This window comes from Triticum urartu, chromosome 3, assembly GCF_003073215.2.
Source record: "Triticum urartu cultivar G1812 chromosome 3, Tu2.1, whole genome shotgun sequence".
Taxonomy (NCBI): domain Eukaryota; kingdom Viridiplantae; phylum Streptophyta; class Magnoliopsida; order Poales; family Poaceae; genus Triticum; species Triticum urartu.
The window spans coordinates 612,617,609-612,636,651 of record NC_053024.1 but is presented as its reverse complement, the minus strand read 5'-3'; the positions used below and the strand labels follow the sequence as shown (position 1 = coordinate 612,636,651).

Below are 19,043 nucleotides of genomic sequence, written 5' to 3'. Positions count from 1 at the left end.
CGATATTCGTCTCGATCGCCGTTGGGGATGCGGCCTCTGTGGCGGGGTCTATCCACCCGTCCATGGGAAGGCGCAACTGGCTCCGAATTAAGGGTCGAAGCGGCTGCCAGTGTGATTTCTTGAACATTGTCCGATGGCAGAGCTAAATCGTACTCATCGTGACCGCGTGGCGCACAAGGCAGAGGCTCGAATCCGTCGAAGATCAAGTCTCCGCGGATATCGGCAGTGTAGTTTAAGCTTCCAAATCTGACCTGGTGGCCAGTGGCGTAACTTTCAATCTGCTCTAGATGGACAAACAAGTTGGCCCGCAGTGCGAAGCCGCCGATCACAAAGATCTGTTCGGGGAGAAAAGTCTCACCCTGGATTGCATCGCTATCGATGATTGTAGGAGCCATCAAGCCTAACGGCGACGACACAGAGGAACTCTCAATGAAAGCACCAATGTCGGTGTCAAAACCGGCGGATCTCGGGTAGGGGGTCCCGAACTGTGCGTCTAAGGCGGATGGTAACAGGAGGCAGGGGACACGATGTTTTACCCAGGTTCGGGCCCTCTTGATGGAGGTAAAACCCTACGTCCTGCTTGATTTATTCTTGATGATATGAGTATTACAAGAGTTGATCTACCACGAGATCGAAGAGGCTAAACCCTAGAAGCTAGCCTATGGTATGATTGTATGTTGTCCTACGGACTAAAACCCTCCGGTTTATATAGACACCGGAGGGGGCTAGGGTTACACAAGGTCGGTTACAAAGGAGGAGATATACATATCCGTATTGCCTAAGCTTGCCTTCCACGCCAAGTAGAGTCCCATCCGGACACGGGACGAAGTCTTCAATCTTCTATCTTCATAGTCCAACAGTCCGGCTGTCCGGAGACCCCCTAATCCAGGACTCCCCCAGAGAGGAAAATGCCAACTTCTGCCACAATTGAGCTTGAAAAGGCATCCTTAGGAGAAGGGTCGAACGGAGTTGTTGGAAAAACCAACAACGAAAAGAGTAAGCTTGTTGTGGGCTTATGGGAAAACATCTCAAAACTGAGTTGAAATTCTGCCACTGACGGAAACGATAGAATTGGATTGATAAGAACAAGTAGACGAGAAGCTATTTCACCGGGAGGATAAAAAAAAGAACTTGGGTCACTTATGAGCACCATAGATAGCAACAATCCTTAGGGAAGGCTTTAGGTGAAACATGACACAAGATAGCTCCAACTAGTTGGTTGATGGATTTAAAAATACCTCATTCCTAATAACATGTGAATCATGAAACATGAACTCGAATTATCAAGAATGACATAATGCCACCTCGACTGATACGGTTGAAAGAATTGCACTCCGAATTACAAGATGAAGAATGCTTGAGCTCCTGTGAAAAGAATCTTGATGAACGCTTCGAGAAGGGGAAAATCCTTGATGAACCATGATGTAGAGTCTCCATGAAGAACTCCGGTAAACAAAAGGATGACGAAAAGAAAAGGAAGTTGAAACACAAGGTGAATCCTTGTACCGATTTAGATGAATCTCCGTGGTGAAATATTTGGAAAAGATTGGAACTCCGGGAAAAATAGAGGATGAACAATTGAAATCAGGAATTTAATCATCGTGAACAAACTCCGGAAGAAAAGATTAACATATGGATGAAACAAGAATAAGAATTACATTATGCTTATCCTTCACCAATTTAGATTGATGACAAGCAACAGATTTGGCATACTACTTATTCTCGTAGAAAAAAATAAGAGAGATATAACATAAACTTGAGAATGTCTTCCACAAACCACCTGTAGGAATTTGGAAGAACGAATAAATTGATAAAGAAGACAAATCTTGAACGAACCACCGTAAGAATTAAAAATGAACGAAGAGAAGATAAAGAAAACACCGGAAAGAATTAGCAAATGAACGAAGAAGCTTGAGAGAATTTAGATACATGAGAATGAAGCGATCACGAGCTGATAAGAGAATACTTGATAGATGCACCGGTAAGATTTGGAGAATGATAGCTGAAAGCTGAGAATGAATAAATCTTTTGAAATGATGGGCTTCGGAGAATCAAACAGAAAAGACTCTTGAATTTCTCCGGAAGGATGAAAAGAATTCTCACGATCAAAACAATTACGAGAGGATGGTAACAAGCTAGAATCACGAATCTTGAAGAGAATGGAGCAAGATTAAAGAGAAACTCTTCTTCGGTCTTCAAAATCCGAGAATGACGACGAGAAACACCACCATGAATTATTTAGACACTCTGGAATGAAGAATGGAAAGGTTGAGCCAACGATGAAAAGAATTTGAAAGATCTTGGAGAAACCCTCTGACTGATGAAAATTCATTCTTACGTCACACTTCGAAAAGAAATTTGGATAGCTCCGGGAAAAATTAGAAGAGTCAGGTAAGATCCTGGGAAAAAACCTGTGGGTTAGGGCCCACTCAAAAGAAACACCATTGAACGATTTGAAGGAGAGATTGCACCGGTTGAATTAAATGACTTGAATGAGATAACAATCTCGAAAGATCTTGAATGAATGCAGAGTGGAAAACACGAATCTTCGAGATATCTTGAGCACCCCGGAACAATTAAATAGCGAGAAGTGAAAGAATATGAGGTGCACCGGTATGAGAAGGTATTTGAAACTAGGAAAAAAGGGATATGAGATCAACACTCAAAGCTTGATTTGAAACCACCGGAGATGAAAAGAACGAAGAATGGTGAACTTGAAGCTCCGTTAAAATCTTCCTGAGCATCACCGGGTAAGAAACATAGACGGAAAAGGAATGAAGAGGCCTCGCATCAATAAGATGGATACTTGATTAAGATATCTGAGTCCTTGAAGAAAAAGGGTGGGTGGGTGGGAAAACAAAGGCAACTTGAGGATGGATGAGATAAACACCGCTGAGAAGAAGTGATAATTGATCTTGCGGAAGTTGAAATGATCAGATCCACTTGAAGAGAGACACGCCGGTTGAAAAAGGATTGACATGTCAATCTCGATTATCAAGAAGGATTAGCGTTCACATCGGAGTATGAGAACACCGTTTAGAGAAGGTATGGAATCAATACTTGACTTCGAAGCAACTCGAATACCACAACTCAAAAGAAAACAAGGATTGGCTTGCAGAATAAGCTGGAACAAACATATGATAGAGATTTCGTCCGAAGTTTTCGTGGTGGGGCCTACACGGGCTCGATCGTACCGCACCATCATGTACAAGGCAGTGCACATGACATACGAAGCGTCCCCGAGTCGGCATAGCCAAGGACTCTTTAAGACACAACAAGACCACTGTAAAACCAATCGTGAATAGGCGGACCACTAGACGTCGAACCCCAATTTCATATCATACATCTATCGGAAAGATATCCTAAGAGCTACTTGAATTTCCCACTTATAAACTCCCGAAATTTTCCGGTTATGCAATCAGGTGTTGGGGATACAGGGGAAGCATAATATCTCACCCAAACTAACAAATCCTACATCCAGCTGTATCCATCCTTCAACACATAACCAAGAAACCTTCGGAAATCGTTTACCTCAACCTTCGAAAAGCATCCGTTATACAAGTTATGGCAATACCCCCGAACTCCCGCCCCAGTACTGGGTGGCGTCGAGGTTATCTCACCAACAACTGCATAAAAGAGATTTTCGATGTCGGCGAAACTAAACTCAGGTATTCCAGAACTGCAACGATAAAATTGTGACGACAACACCTCGGAGCTCAACTCCCCGGGACACTGCCACAACCCCTAAATGTCAGGAGGCATCAAGAACAATGTTCTCGTCAAAAAACCATCGGAACGATTCCAAGATACCCGCGTGATCCTAAATTTTTTTAGTGAAATTTGAGAAGAGAAGAGTCAAAACTCTACATCAAGATGCCTCACCAGAGCGATGAAGAGACTGGGGAGTAAAAATAATTCCTAAACTCTCCGATATATAATTCCTAAATGACTCAAAACATTTTTTCTAGACTCAACTCGTCAGCTAATTCGATCAAGCAGGGGGGCTCCTAAGGTCGGGGAAGGCTCTGATACCAACATGTAATGCCCTTGATGCGGCCATATCTCCTACGTGTCGAAGCACGACTTAGAGGCATAATCGCATTGAAAGCAATGTCGCAAGTGAGGTAATCTTCACACAACCCATGTAATACATAAGGGAAAAAGATACATAGTTGGCTTACAATCGCCACTTCACACAATTACATGAATAAAGCATTACATCATCCAGATACACACAAGGTCCGACTACGGAACCAAAATAAAAGAAGACTACCCCAAATGCTACACAGATCCCCGATCGACCCCAACTGGGCTCCACTACTGATCAACTAGAACAAAACAACACAAAGGACAAGATCTTCATCGAGCTCCTCCTTGAGCTTGGTTGCGTCACCTGCACGGTCTCATCGGCACCTGCAAGATGGTTTGGAAGTATCTGTGAGTCACGGGGACTCAGCAATCTCACACCCTCGCGATCAAGACTATTTAAGCTTATGGGTAAGGTAAAGGTATGAGGTGGAGCTGCAGCAAGCGACTAGCATATATGGTGCCTAACCTATTCGCAAAAGAGAGCGAGAAGAGAAGGCAAAAGCACGGTCGAACAACTATGATGAAGAAGTGATCCTAGAACAACCTACGTCAAACATTACTCCAACACCGTGTTCACTTCCCGGACCCCGCCGAGAAGAGACCATCACGGCAACACACGCGGTTGATGTATTTTAATTAAGGTCAACTTCAGGTTTTCTACAACCGGACATTAACAAATTCCCATATGCCCATAACCGCGGGCACGGCTTTCGAAAGTTCAAAACCCTGCAGGGGTGTCCCAACTTAGCCCATCACAAGCTCTCACGGTCAACGAAGGATATTCCTTCTCCCAAGACAATCCGATCAGGCTCGGCATCCAGGTTACAAGACATCCTCGACAATGGTAAAACAAGTCCAGCAACACCGCCCGAATGTGCCGACAAATCCCGATAGGAGCTGCACATATCTCGTTCTCAGGGCACACTCAGATGAGACATCCTACAAGTAAAACCAACCCTCAAGTTGCCCCGAGGTGGCCCCGCAGTCTACTCGATCGGACCAACACTCAGAGGAGCACTAGCCCGGGGGGGGGGGTTAAATAAAGATGACCCTTGAGTCTGCAGAACCCAAGGGAAAGAAAAAGGCTAGGTGGCGAATGGTAAAACCAATGTTGGGCATTGCTGGAGGAGTTTTATTCAAGGCGAACTGTCAAGGGGTTCCCATTATAACCCAACCGCGTAAGGAACGCAAAATCCGGGAACATAACACCAATATGACGGAAACTAGGGCGGCAAGAGTGGAACAAAACACTAGGCATAAGGCCGAGCCTTCCACCCTTTACCAAGTATATAGATGCATTAATTAAGTAAAAGATATTGTGATATCCCAACAAGTAAACATGTTCCAACAAGGAACAACATCTCCATGTTCCAACAAGGAACAAACTTCATCTTCACCTGCAACTAACAACGCTATAAGAGGGGCTGAGCAAAGCGGTAACATAGCCAAACAACGGTTTGCTAGGACAAGGTGGGTTAGAGGCTTGGTTCAACAATATAGGAGGCATGATAAGCAAGTGGTAGGTATCGTGGCATAGGCATAGCAAAAGAGCGAGCAACTAGCAAGCAAAGATAGAAGTGATTTCGAGGGTATGGTCATCTTGCCTGAAATCCCGCAAGGAAGAAGAACGAGTCCATGAAGAAGACAAACGGACGTAGTCGAACGGGTCCTCACAAACGCGACGTTAACAGAACCAACCCGAAGAAGCAACACCGGAAAGAAGCAAACAACATAGTAAACAACCACGACATGAACATGGCATGATGCACAATCAAGTATGATGCATGTCCGGTTTAATGAAGCATGGAATGGCAAAGTGCACAAGCAACCCTACAAATTAAGTGGAGCTCAATATGCAACAAGTTGCATATTGACGAAACACCACGACAAGTTATTTAGTTCGATCTCGTTTATGTACCCAACAATATTGAATGTTGTTAAACATGGCAAGAGGGTGAAGCAAAGTAAAACTACCTATCTAGTCAAGGTTAAATGAGGCCGGAAGCATCGAAAACAATTCCGGTAAATCCCCATATGCATATATTAGGTTTGGTGCTGTTCTGCCCTAAACATAATTTTATAGTTATTAAACATGCAAAGTAAGGTCACCATGTTAAACTAGGCATTTTTCTACCCCATTTACGTATAAATATTATTAGGTTTGGAGCTACGGTTACTTAGTTATGAATTAAAGCATTTTAGCATGTTATTTAAGCAAATTAAAACAAACAACATTTTAAACATAGATGAAAGTTGCATATTATTAAACTATATGAAAAACTAAGCAAGTTTTATATACAAAGTTATTACATATGAAGCATTATTCATAAGTTATTATATGCATGAAGACCAGGGGTTTTTCTGTAAAACCGTAAACTCTGGAATATTGGCAAAATTCGCAGGGCCAGGGAAAAAAATATAGCGGGCCAAAACAGAGGCTGGCCCAACATGAGGAAAGAAAAACAAGAGGGCGCCGGAGCTGGCCTCACCATGGGCCAAGGCCCGTGAAGGCTGTCAGGCTCGCAGCGGGAGCTGGGCCGGAGGAGCCTAGGAGTAGCTGGGCCGCAGTGGGAGAGGAGGCCGGCCCATGCAGCTGGCCAGCACGGTCAACACGCTGCTGGACCGGGCGAGCTCCTCTCACGCGATCTGACGAAGCAGACAGCAGCGGTAGGGGACTGCAGCAGCGGACTTGCCGTGAGGGGAACCGGGCAGCAGGGCGGTGTCTTGCGAGAGACTTGGCGTAGGCTTCGGCGGGAATGAAGGGAGGCAGCGCGGGGCAGACCGGACTTGAGGAGGTCGTCGTCCATGGCGTCAGGCGTCCTGGTGGCTTCTGCGCTCGAAGCAGGAGAGCTGGCGCGCAGTTGGACTTGCAAGGAAGCGGCGGCGGCAGGAACTTGGCAGAGGACGGCGGATCCGGAAGATGGTGCGGCGGCGCGAGGGCGTCCCTCCCTGGAACGAGGCGGAGGCGACGGGAGGAGAAGTGGTGCAGAGGAGGCTCTGTTCTGGTGCTCGGACTGGTCGAAGACGAGTCCTAAAGGCCGGCGTCCATGCATCGGGGCGGCGTGCTCCTCGTTCCCTGCAGCGACGGAGCTTGTGGACTTGCGTTCATGGGCGGTCCAGGGGTACCTGAGAGAGAGGAGGAACGGCATGAGAGAGAGGGAGACCAAGGAGGAAAGGGAATAAGAAGGAGCAGGGGAGGCAGGCGCGCTCGGGTGCAGCAGATCGAGCAGCTCGATCGGGAGGCACGCTGGCTTCAGGTGAAGCTCTGGTTGGTGGGATAGGATTGAGAGGAGGAGGGGCTCGCTGGTTGGGTGGATCGGGGTGGATCCCGATGGGGATTTGGGAGAAGAGTGCGGCGGCGGCAGGGACAAGTCCCCTAATTTCTAGGGTTTGACCAAAATGGACTAGGGGTGGACGAATATATACACCACGGGTTAGGTTAGGGGCTATCTCGTCCCTCCGATCAAATCAGACGGTCAGGAAAAATAGGCTAGGGAGTCCAAATAAGAAAACGGAGACGTTTTGTAGATGTTTGGGGATGATCCGGACACAGCGGTAACGACTGCCCTAGTCGGGTCCGGGGCAGCTTTTCGGACGCGCGCGAGGAGGGCCGCGGGCTGACGAGAGAGGTTAGGCTGGGACTGGCGGATAGGTAGTGAAATGTGAAGACGGTCTAGGAAGGAAAGAGCGGAAAGCCCGGCAACAGTTTTCGGAGACCGAAAACGTCCGACAATAGACCGACTATGCTGCTGCTATAGTTAATCGTTGGGGCGACAGACGGACTCCGAATGCGATGAAACTTGGCAGGCGGCCTACCTACACTAAAATAAGACCGCACGCCAACTTTCAACCCGTTTCGAGAACATTTTTCCCGCCACTTATAAAATAATATTCGGACGTGCCGCGGGCGCGTGCGGGTGTGTCTGGGCTCAGAGCGGACAACGAACGAAACTGGGGAACCCGGACGGATGCAAGTTTGAAAAACATGCAGATGCAATGCGGATGATGACATGACAAGATGCAACACGCAAGCGAATGATATGACAACAAACAGCGAATAACTGAAAGACACCTGGCATATCGGTCGGGACGTCACACGGACCTACCTTTCTAAAAAGAGCATCATGGCTCCATTTGATATCTTCCCACCAGGCCGAGTAATGTGCTGATGAAGCCATCTGTTACTCCCACAGACCCATAACATCAATGGAAGTTAACCAAGAACAACCCATAAAAAAAAGAACAAGTGCCAATTCTCTGAGCTTTTTACACTAACAAATTCTGTGATTTTTTCCATTTTTTAAATTGACAAAGGTTCAACCTGGACCATGTAAGCATTGCAGAAATGATGATTTTTTTTCGAATTTTGAGATGTTGATATCTGACCAGTCCATTTTATGCTTAATGGAAAGACATTTACTCTAGCTGTTTGCTCGAAGTATGTTTGTAATTTAATTAAACCATGCCCCTGTAAGTCTTTTTTCTTCGAACCGGGCTCCATGCCCCTGTAAGTATTAATTGATGCCCAATCTTTTACAAATGTCGTATTCCTACGATGAATAAACGCAATAACCTCAACAAAAAAACTGACAAAAGAAGATTACCAAACAAATTCGATGTGACTGCAGTTGCTGGTCTTCAGTTTACCCAGATAAAAACAGAGGTATTTCTTTCTTCGATGAAGTGGTGCTCCTGCATAGCACTTTGCCAAAGAAAATCGCTATGGATATCATAGCCATGGGATGCCGGAACTTATGGATGCAAAGACATGGCAAGCTCTTCAGGAACGAAGTTCCAAGCCCAGTCTCCTGGAAATTCAAGCTTAAGCAAGATCTGCTACTGGTCAAGCATTGGACCAAGGAAAATAATATGGAATTTCTGACTCAGTGGATTGACTCCCAGATGTGATTAGTTTCAGGCTTGAATCTGTTTCCATGTTAGAAAAAGCTGGAATTGGTTAGCTGCAGTCTCTTCATGACTGTATTTTCATTTTCTTCTTTATGTACAATATTCTTTTATAAATGAAAATATACCGTAGAACAATTGTTCTACTGTTAAAGGTATGAAAAAAAATTCTAACTGCAGTTGCTAAAGAAACGGTTAAAACACTTCTCCTAGAGTGACACCTAATTGACCGGTTAGAAATAACAACACAAACTAGCTCCATCCTCCACAGTCAGTGCAACTACAGTACAGCTCTGGATATCCACTCAGAACCAGAAATTCTCTATGGCCTGTGCCATAGAGAAAGGAGTACATCGAGCGCAAAACTCGACTGAACCGTCCGTTTTCTTCAGAAACACAGGTTCAGAAGCACACAGCACGATTATCATATCACCGCAAAAGCAACGTGGCCTATTATCTGCGTCAAGCTACACAGTGCACACCCCAATAAAAAAAGGCACTTGCATGTGAACGACAAAATAGGCGAAGATATACCGCTACAGCCTACAGCTACAGGGACAGGCATATATGGGTGGGCAGCACCTACACCTCCTTCTTTTTCAGAAAGATAACTGCACACTGTGATTCCGGGAATAAAGCCTCCCCCACAGACTCGCACACTCCTTACATTACACACACGGAGGCTGAAGCAGTCAGTACCGACTTGAGAACTAGAAAAAGATATCCGGCAAAAGGGCTAGATATTCCACAGGCCACCACGTTCGCATGATCAGCATCAGCAACGAGCCATGGATGACACGAGATCTCGAACGGTCCAACAGGAGTCGGTTGGCTCTGAGCTCTCAAATGGACGTCCCTGGCTACACTGCATGACATGAGCACCGGGTAGTGAGCGGCCAGACGAGGACGATCCCTTCCCTCTCTCCATCTGAACCGTCTCTCGTCTCCATCGTTGGCCTCTTGCATGGGGGTGACGCGACGCCAGCGCCGCGACGCCTCTGGACCGATCGGGGTGGAGTGCGCGGTGGTTCGGGCGGAGCCGTCGGCGAAATCTCTCGGTGTGCTGGTTAGCTAGGATCGTAGCGCATGCGCGGCGCATAATTGCGCGCGTACCGGTGGTCAGACCCATCAAGCCAGCGATGGGTCTCAACAAACAAACAGGGAGGGAGCCAGCGGTCCCTGTAGCCGAGCACGCCGCTCAACAGGATGGATCATTCCACATGCACGGGCACATGGCGCACCGCAGGCTCGGGCCTTCTTGCGTTGCGTGACCTGTTACCTAACCTGACATGGGCGCAACACGCCCCGAACCCGCCGCTGCTGTGCTGGGGTCTTCGTCCGGCCACTTTCTCGCCACGATTTGGCACCAAGCTTAGACTACCGTGTCAGCGGCACGAGCCTGAGGACGAGGTTAGCTAGTGAGTTTATGTACCTCTTTGTCAGGGAAAATAAGTCTATCGTTTTCCTGAGTCTGATGATGAGCTAGTGGCCAAGACAACTCAAGGCTCTTCGCTGGACGATGCGTTAGCCGGAAGGGAGCCCCAATCATTCGTGCGGCGGCGGCGGTGGTGGTGGTACGTGTGGAGGAAGCTGGGAGGAATAATAATGCGGCGAGCATGACACCCACCGCCGCCGCTAACGTTATCTGCAAGCCACACCGGAGAAAAAGCCCAAGGTTAGGCGTGCACTCATTCAGATTAGCACGAGCTCGTGCTGTTCAGCGACACCGGAGACCTCGACGTTGAATCGCTTTGCCACTTTGACGCTTGACATTCCCTGACACGATTTCTTTCTTTCCCGCCTAAGTGCTAGCATGTTTCTCCAGTCAAACACTCCAGGAATTTCCCGCGCTTTCTGCGATGCCCCGCCCGTCCGTCCATCGCCGTCCCTTTGGGTGCCTTTTGCTCTCGGGATCATTGGGGCGGGAATAATCAGAGAAAGGAGAAACTTTCGCCGTCGTGCCGAATTTCAGAATCTCGGCCAGCCCCATAACCGATTTACAACATGTTCTCCGTATACAATGAATGGTGATGAATCGCTACTAGTTTAGTTTAATCAATCAGCATGCCAACAATGCTGACAGCACGGGCAATACCAGCAGTGGCGTCAAAGAAGATAATCTTCTCCTTACGCCCAATCTGGACGCGGCCGAGAACATGGACTGCGACGAGTACGGGTCGAACCTCCCCACCGACGACCCCCCGCCGGATCCGTCGCCGGAGCCCGAGCCGGAGCCGGCGGTGCCGGCGTTGATCGCGTACACCGGCGAGCCGTTGGGGTAGAACAGCCCGTAGTTTCTCTCTGATGCCGGCCCGGGCTTCATGTTCTCGTTGAAGAGCGCGAACACGAACACGTCGATGGGCACGCTGGGCTTGAGCGGCGTGCCCTGGCCCATGGCGATCCGCTGCATGAGGTTGCCGTTGTACGCCGCCGCGTTCTGCGCGGTGGCGCCCACCTCGTCCTCGTCCCCCTTGGACGGCCACCCCGTCTCCGACACCCGCACGCCGATGTCCGTGTGCCCCATGGCCTTCATGGCCGCGTACACGGCGTCGATCTGCGCGTACAGCATGTTGTCGTACACCAGGCCGCCGTCCCGCACGCCAGCGTTGGGCTGGAACAGCACGTACGGCAGCGACACGCTCCCCGGGCTCCCCTTGTAGGCGAAGAAGGGGTAGGCGTTGATGAGGAACGGCGAGCCCGTCTTGCTGTGGAAGTCGAGCAGCGGCCTCACGTACTGCGCCACGCCCTCCTGGAACGCGCCGGACGACGGCGGGAAGCTGCTGCCGAGCACGTTCACCGAGTGCGCCGACGAGACCGTGACCCGGCCGCTGAGCCCGAGCGCGGCGAGCGCGTCGTAGACGGCCTGCATGGCGGGGACGAGGCTGGCGGCCATGGCGGTGTCGTTGTTGCCCAGCACCTCGTTGCCGACGATGATGCCGGTGATGCGGGTGGCCGGGATGAAGGGCTGCACGTGCTGCGCCACCCACTGCCGCGCCGCGCCGGGGCTGGCCGCCATGGTCTGCAGGTTCTCGTTGCCCACCGAGATGATGAACTCCACGCCCGTGTTGGCGAACGCCGTCAGCACCTTGGGGTCCGCGTCGTAGAGCTTCACCCGGTTCACGTTCATGGACCGGAGCAGGCCGGACACCTGCGTCGGGTCCGGCAGGTTGTTGGCGATCTGCCCGTAGTTGATGCCGAACTTTTGCTGCGCCGACACTGTGCCCACTGCAGAAAGGCACGGCGAGGTTAGCAGTGCGAGGAGCAATCAACCCCCATCGTTTCAAAAATATCTTCTTTGAAAAGAAAAATAAAACATTTTTGAAATCGAATTTTCACTTTTCAGATATAGCCACCGAATGCTTTAGGTCGGCGGTCTCTTTCACGATCAACTTGCAGAAAAATAATGGGTCGAAAATAGACAGCCTACTACACTCCAACTGATATCCAGCTGATGATGCATGCGGTTGCGGTCAGGTGAGATCGACATACTGGTAGCAGAGAAGAAGGGTGAATTCGCAAGTGTATTGGCTTCAGACTTTCAGTGTGCGCAAAGAAAAAGTGCGTTGGTTCGAGCTATGAATAAATAAGTCTTGCGATGACGCGGGAAACTTCAAGTTGTAGTCACATGCGCGCGCATCAATCAAAGCTGACAAAGCGAGGCGGCTAAATTAACTCTTACGACAATGACGAGCTACAGTTATTGGGAGAGCAATTCTAAGGCAGGCTCCCTGGATCTGAGATCTCCATGCTCTCTGCTCCATAGTAGCTTGAGAGTAGCTCTCATGCTTCTTTCCATGTACGGGAACTGCAGAGCCCCGGAATTGTAGCGAAAACAGCCTTGAAACTCCTGGAAACGGCACCACGGACTGGAGCACCGAGCACGAACGGCACATCGTGTGTGGAATTCGTCGGGCAAGCCTTGGAGATGGCAGAAGCGCGGAGAGAATAAGAGAGCGCTCCACTAGGTTGATCGACAACAATGGCGACGTCGGCAGAGGCTGGAGGCGGAGATGCAGCAGAAGCAAGAAGAAAAGCTCGGGAGATGAAGGAAGCAGAGCAGAGGGCGCACCTGAGAAGAGCAAGAGCAGGAGGATGCAGGGCAGGAGCGACGATGAGGCTCGGTGCTCCATTGGCGTCTCTTTCTCTCGTCTGCTCTCGCCCTTGGCCGATATATGATGTCTGGGGGAGGGTCCGGAGCGGTTACGTCCGTGTTAAAGTAGAGCGGCTCCTTCATTCGGGATCGACCCCTCGCCTTCCCAAGTTAGTTTTTATAGGAGTGCCAAGTACTAGCACCGGAGACCGTGTCCAGCCACAGACACCAATGTGTTGAGAGAAGGTAAACTAATGAAATATCTGGGCGGAAGTCGGCGCCCGCTGGCCTACAGCAGAGTCCAGCCCTCGCGAGCCGCTTGGGCACGTGCGCGGCCTCTACTTCACGCAGGCGCTCTTTGAAACGGCACTACGGATTGGGAGCTGGAAGACGAGCAACAACAACAACGCGTGCTGAATTCTGCCGCGGCGACGGACGGAGGCGGAGAGAGTAAGCAGAGCTTCTCACCCGGCTGATCGACGGCAATGGCGGCGTCCGCGGAGGGCAGACGCAGAGCGGCGCCAGAAAGAAGAGAAGAAACTCTTACATAGCAGAACGAAGCGAGGAGGAGGAAGCAGGGCAGAGCACACACCTGAGAAGAGCGAGAGCAGCAGGAGGCCGAGCATGAGCATTGCTGGTCGAGTCATCGTCCGCGGCGCCTTCCCTTTCCTCTCTGCTCTCTGTCTGTCCGTCCTCGGTTCAAGTACAGCGGCTCCTTCCTTATGAGCGCTTCCCGACTTTGCAGTTTTTATAGGAGCCGGGGCACCAACATCAACATGGCAGACAAGGTAGACTAAAGAAATATCTTCTCAGGCGGAAGTCGGCGGCCAGGGTCCAGACCTCCACACACGGCACACCGGCACACGGTCGCACCGCTACGGCACGTGTGCGACTTCTCGGTCACGCAGGTTCCCTCCACGCTTCGTGCACCTCCACACCTTGTTGGCCGTTGCGCCCGCCCGGTCATGCCCGCGCCCAGGCAATGCGATTCCGAACGAACCTGGACTATGCGGCGGTCGAACGGGCCGATCAATCATCCGTGACATGATTGCACCGCGGGTCGCCGTCCCCTGCGTCATACGTGTGCATGGTCCCTCGTCTCGTCTCGAGCGTTTTGTTTTTTTGTGTGCACCTCCGTCCGGGTGAAAATAATCAGTCAGAATAGACGACGAGGAGCCCGAAACCTGCACTCTGTCGTCGAACTGACCGTTGAGTGTGCGCAAGCAGCGGTCAAGCGTCCCGCATTGTCTAGTCTGATGCGAGGAGGGGGTGCATGAGTTGGGTTTCAACTCCTCACTCTCGCCAGCAATGATTTTGTGTTGTTTGTTTGTTTGTTTGTTTGCGATCGATGGATGTGTCATGCATACAGATACAGAGGACGGTGAATGTGAATGCCCGGTTGCCTCTCTCTTTTTATGTACAGCTAGCTAGGTTTGTCCTTTCGGACGCGTGAAAACTCACTCCGCACTAGTAATGGGTTTTCATCTCTCGGAAAGAAGATACAGAGCGCATATATTTCACACAAACAGAGATTGATTCCTTGTGCTGTTGTGCATATCGGCTCTCCAACTTGTCACTTCCAATGTGGGGACAAAGGCTCGATGCAGTTTCTTGTGCCAGGTTGCGGCTGTGGTTGATCACACGACAAAAAAAAGAAGGGAATGCCGACCGTTCTAGGCACGGCTAGCTGTTGCCGCCTAGGCGTGGTGCCATTTCAGGCAAGTTCTGAGTATATTTTGTGTTTTTCACACTATGCCAGCCAGCACGGCAGCACCTAGGAGGGCAGAAACCGCCAGTAGTAGCATGTTCGGTGTGGTCGGTGGCAATGGCATGGGCCACGCGGTGTGGCGTTTTGCTTGTGCTTCTCGCCCGCTCGCTCGCTCCTCGAGATCGGGACTAAGGAACAGTTGCCGACCTCCAAAACTTGGGTTTGCGCGCGCAGGTCCAGCGACGGCCAGCTGTAGCGGTTCATATTTTTTTTGACATCAGTACAGACACAAGCGCTCATATACACGCGCATACACTCATATAGCGGTTCATACTTGGTGCGTACTACCTTAGTCTGGTTCCGTCCCGTGTCAGAATTCATGTCCTCGCGCGCAGGTTCGCTCCGTGACCATGCGTTTGGTAGTCGGCCCGACCCTCAGCCTCATTCATTCACACATATACTCCTACTAACCAGTATGGAACCCGAGACCAAGATAATATTCTAAACATTTTGCAGCTGCGTGTTGCGGCTCGCACCGTCATCATACAAAAATACACCCTTCATATCCAGATCTGGACTTTCCTACATATATTAACAACAACTATATCTGACATCTTTTCTTCTCCTTTTTCTTTCTCATCACTCATCAGTCTGTGTTACGTGCATCTCTTGTTTTCCTCGTTCAGTCTTGTGTCCTTGCGTACCTTTTTTTCGCAAAAAGAAAGCGTTCGCCCCTTTTCGTGTTTTTTTTATAGAAAAGATAATGTTATGCGCCTTGCACACGATTTGTCCGTTTTGCTAGATGATACGTCTCCTGCGCATACGAGACAGCGTTAACATCTGACAGCCGACGAAAGCCGCGTTTCTCAAACGGGGAAAGATGCATCGCGTTTCGTTTCTGCCGAGAGAGGTCCAAGCACGATCTAAGCACCGCTCGAAAGCTCAAGAAAGATGAGTGGATCAAAGCTCATTGCAGTGTGGATTAAGTCACTAATACAACAAACCAAAAAGTACTGCCGGCAACCTACCACCAACGACCGATGTGCACTGGTTACTTCAGAACCACGGGGCCAACAGCCCAGCATCAGCTGAAACCGGCAGAGGATTAGGCGCCCGACAGTCAAACGGATAAGATCAGGGGAGGAATTCCGCGCATCCCGAAAATGACCGGAGTATTAATGCGGGGTGCAAGAACCAAGGATCACCGGCGGCGTCAAACTCCAGGGCTGGTGGAAGTGGAACGGGAAAAGGGAACGGCGAGCGCCGCCGCGCCGCACGTGCGCCATTACGCCGCCACGGCGGAGCGGGGCCCCGGCCGACTAGACGCTGACCGGCCGTTCAACGCCTCCACGTCGTCCCCGTCATCCGAGAGCTGCTGTCTGTGCCTGTCTGGCTCATGGGTCCCGGTTTAGCAGCCGGGACCGACGCCGACGCCGGCGGCGGCGGCGGCTTCGGATCCCCACCGCTGCGGCCCGCGGGGAAGGTTCACTCGGGTAATGGCTGATTAACGAACACGATTAATGCGTGCATGAACTTGGCTTTCACCGTCTGTCTCAGCTGGTTCGTGCGGTGAGGTGCGGTGCGGCTTCACCTTCCCTACGTGGTGTAGAGCTGTTGACTTGCATGGCATGCGGCATACGCGGTGACAGTCGGCTGCCTCCGTCGGCCGGAATTTGGAGGATATCAACATCGTCCTGACTAGGGAGAGGGTAGATTTGTTTGATCACTCTGCCCTGTTTATCAACGTGGGCCACGGGATGCGCCTAGTGGTTTTGGGTCAATCATGTCTTAGTATCATCCCTCAATCGTGTTAGAGTTAGGCAATATCTTATGTAGCCCGACAATATAGCTGAGGGGACAAACAGTTGGGTAGGAAGACTGTGATGCAGGAGATATTACTCCCTTCGTTTCAAAATATAATGCTTCCTCTATTTCCGTGCTTTAACTTTGACCATAGATTTAACCAATGAGACCCATTGCGGCGGGAGCAAAAGTTATACCAGTGAATTCGTATTTAAATGAAGTGTTCGATTATATAATTTTTTTCTCCCGTCGCAGTCGGTCTCGTTGGTTAAATTTATGATCAAAGTTAGAACTTAAGAAACGCGGGCGCATTATATTTTGGAATGGAGGAAGTAGTTGTTGAAGAGCGCTCAATTTTAGTATAGAGACTCCAAAAGCAGGTAGTAGGGTACAGGGAAGAAGAGCGGGGAACGGGTCCTCTAATAGCATATGTAGGATAGTCCTTATATCGCGGACCCTTATAGCACGTTTACAATTTGCGAAAAACGTGTTTTGCAAGCTCGTGCGGCTCTTTTACAGTTTCGCTATGCGATGTCTGTTCGGGCGCAGCCCGCGCGAGCCCCCAAAACACGTGGTTTCTTCTTAATTAGACTCATATTTCACATATCACACACAATTATGAATTCAAATAACATAAAATGTGAATATTATGAATTCAAATAACATAAAATGTGAACATTATGAATTCAAATTACAACAATTATTCAAATCACCAAATTAAACTAATGATTTAATACAACAATTGTCCCGAATACAACAAATGATACCGATGATACATGAATTAAATGAAATGATTGTAAAATTGGTCGGTATCTTTGCCAATGGTGCTCAATGTCTTTGGCCCTGCCTTTTTCAACGGTGCTCAATGAGATCCTCCTAAAGCTGATGGTGGGTGTTTGTATCTTCAATCTGCCGGTATGTCTGAAGGAATGCTTGTATGTGGTCACGATCTTTAGTTGGCTTCACACGGCTACCGACATCGTCTTAAGAAGAACTCCAAGTTCATGTCCCTCTCAACTTCGATGACATGTTGTGAAGAATCACACAACATGTCATGATGTTGTTCATGGTTTGCTTGTCCAAAAAACGAGCAGGATCACGAACAATGGCAAATATAGATTACAAAACCGCGAAGGCTCTTTCAATATCTTTTCGGATAGTTTCTTGTACCTTTGCAAATTCAATATGCTTTCTAATCTTGGGCTTTTTGATGCTTTTGACAAATGTACACCAAGAAGGATAAATATCATCTGCAAGATAGTATCCCTTTGTGTACTCATGTCCATTCACCATGAAGTTGCAAGTAATAGCATCATCACTAGCAAGTCTAGCAAACAAATGAAACCTTTGCAACACATTGATATCGTTGAGAGTACCCGACATGCCAAAAAATTAATGACAAATCCATAAATCCTCGGATGCTACAGCCTCTAGCACAATTGTTGCATCACGAGACTTGCCACAATATTGCCCGGCCATGCCTCCGGGCAGTTTTTTCAAGTGCAATGCATGCAATCAACACTTTCTAGCATGCCAGGCCAACCTCGCTTCTCATTTTCTGCCATCAACTTTTTAGTGTCTTCCTCGTTGGGTGCATGAAGATAGACATGACCAAAGATGTGGATGGTCACTTTGACGAACCTACACACTGACTCAATTGTAGTATCGGCGCCAATGTGAAGATACTCGTCGATATAGTCAGCCGGAATGCCATATGCAATCACCCGCATAGCTACGGAGATTTTTTTTGATATGTGCCAAAACCCAACAAGCCCGCGATATTTCTTCTTTTGAGTAAAAAACCCGATAATTGGCCTCGCAAGCTTGCACAAATTTTATGAAGAGGGATCGGCTCATTCGGTCCTTCTCTGGAAGAGGTGCGGCGGATAGGCATGATTGTCCGCAAAGTGATCAAAATAAATGAAGTAATGTATGGCTGCCTGCGTACAGGCGCCGGTAGTGGCCCGGCCTAGTAGGGCGTGGCCCGTGTCGCTGACGTCTTGCTGATGCCACATGTTTTTTTTTATTTTCTATTTTACTTTTATTTATGTTTCAAATTAATTGCATATATTTCAAAGACTTAAATTTACTTAGAACATTTAAAAACACGAATTTGAAAAAAGTTGCTACATTGTGTTAAAAAATTGTTAGCATAGTTTTAAAAATGTTGATAATTTTCAAAAAAAACATGACAATGAAACTACATTCCCACATTTCTAAAAAATATATGTGATCTTTAAAAAAAATGTGTATACAATGTAAAACAAATGTTGCGTAATGTAAAAAATGTTTTGGGCCATTAAAAAATTGTATGAAAAAATGTATGTGATTCTAAAATAAATGTGTATACAAGTAAAAAAATGTTTTGTAATGTCAATTTTTTCAGGCCATTAAAAATATTGCACATCCCATTTGATGGAAATATTCCTGAGGTTCAACATATGTAAA

The 19,043-nt window shown here is 48.6% G+C and overlaps 1 protein-coding gene across 2 annotated transcripts; it reads right to left on the bottom strand.

The window, feature by feature from the left end:
- Positions 1-10,922: 10,922 nt before the first annotated feature.
- On the bottom strand, positions 10,923-13,834 carry LOC125545351 (glucan endo-1,3-beta-glucosidase 14-like). Of its 2 annotated transcripts, none has more exons than XM_048709268.1 (2): positions 13,677-13,834; positions 10,923-12,219 (listed from the first exon to the last, which is right to left on the bottom strand). In XM_048709268.1, exons 1-2 carry the CDS (start codon positions 13,729-13,731, stop codon positions 11,054-11,056), a joined length of 1,221 nt encoding a protein of 406 aa, XP_048565225.1. In that variant the 5' UTR covers positions 13,732-13,834; the 3' UTR covers positions 10,923-11,053. The 2 variants fall into 2 exon arrangements, with proteins under 2 accessions (XP_048565225.1, XP_048565224.1); XM_048709267.1 differs by lacking the exon at positions 13,677-13,834 and adding an exon at positions 13,064-13,670.
- Positions 13,835-19,043: the final 5,209 nt, after the last annotated feature.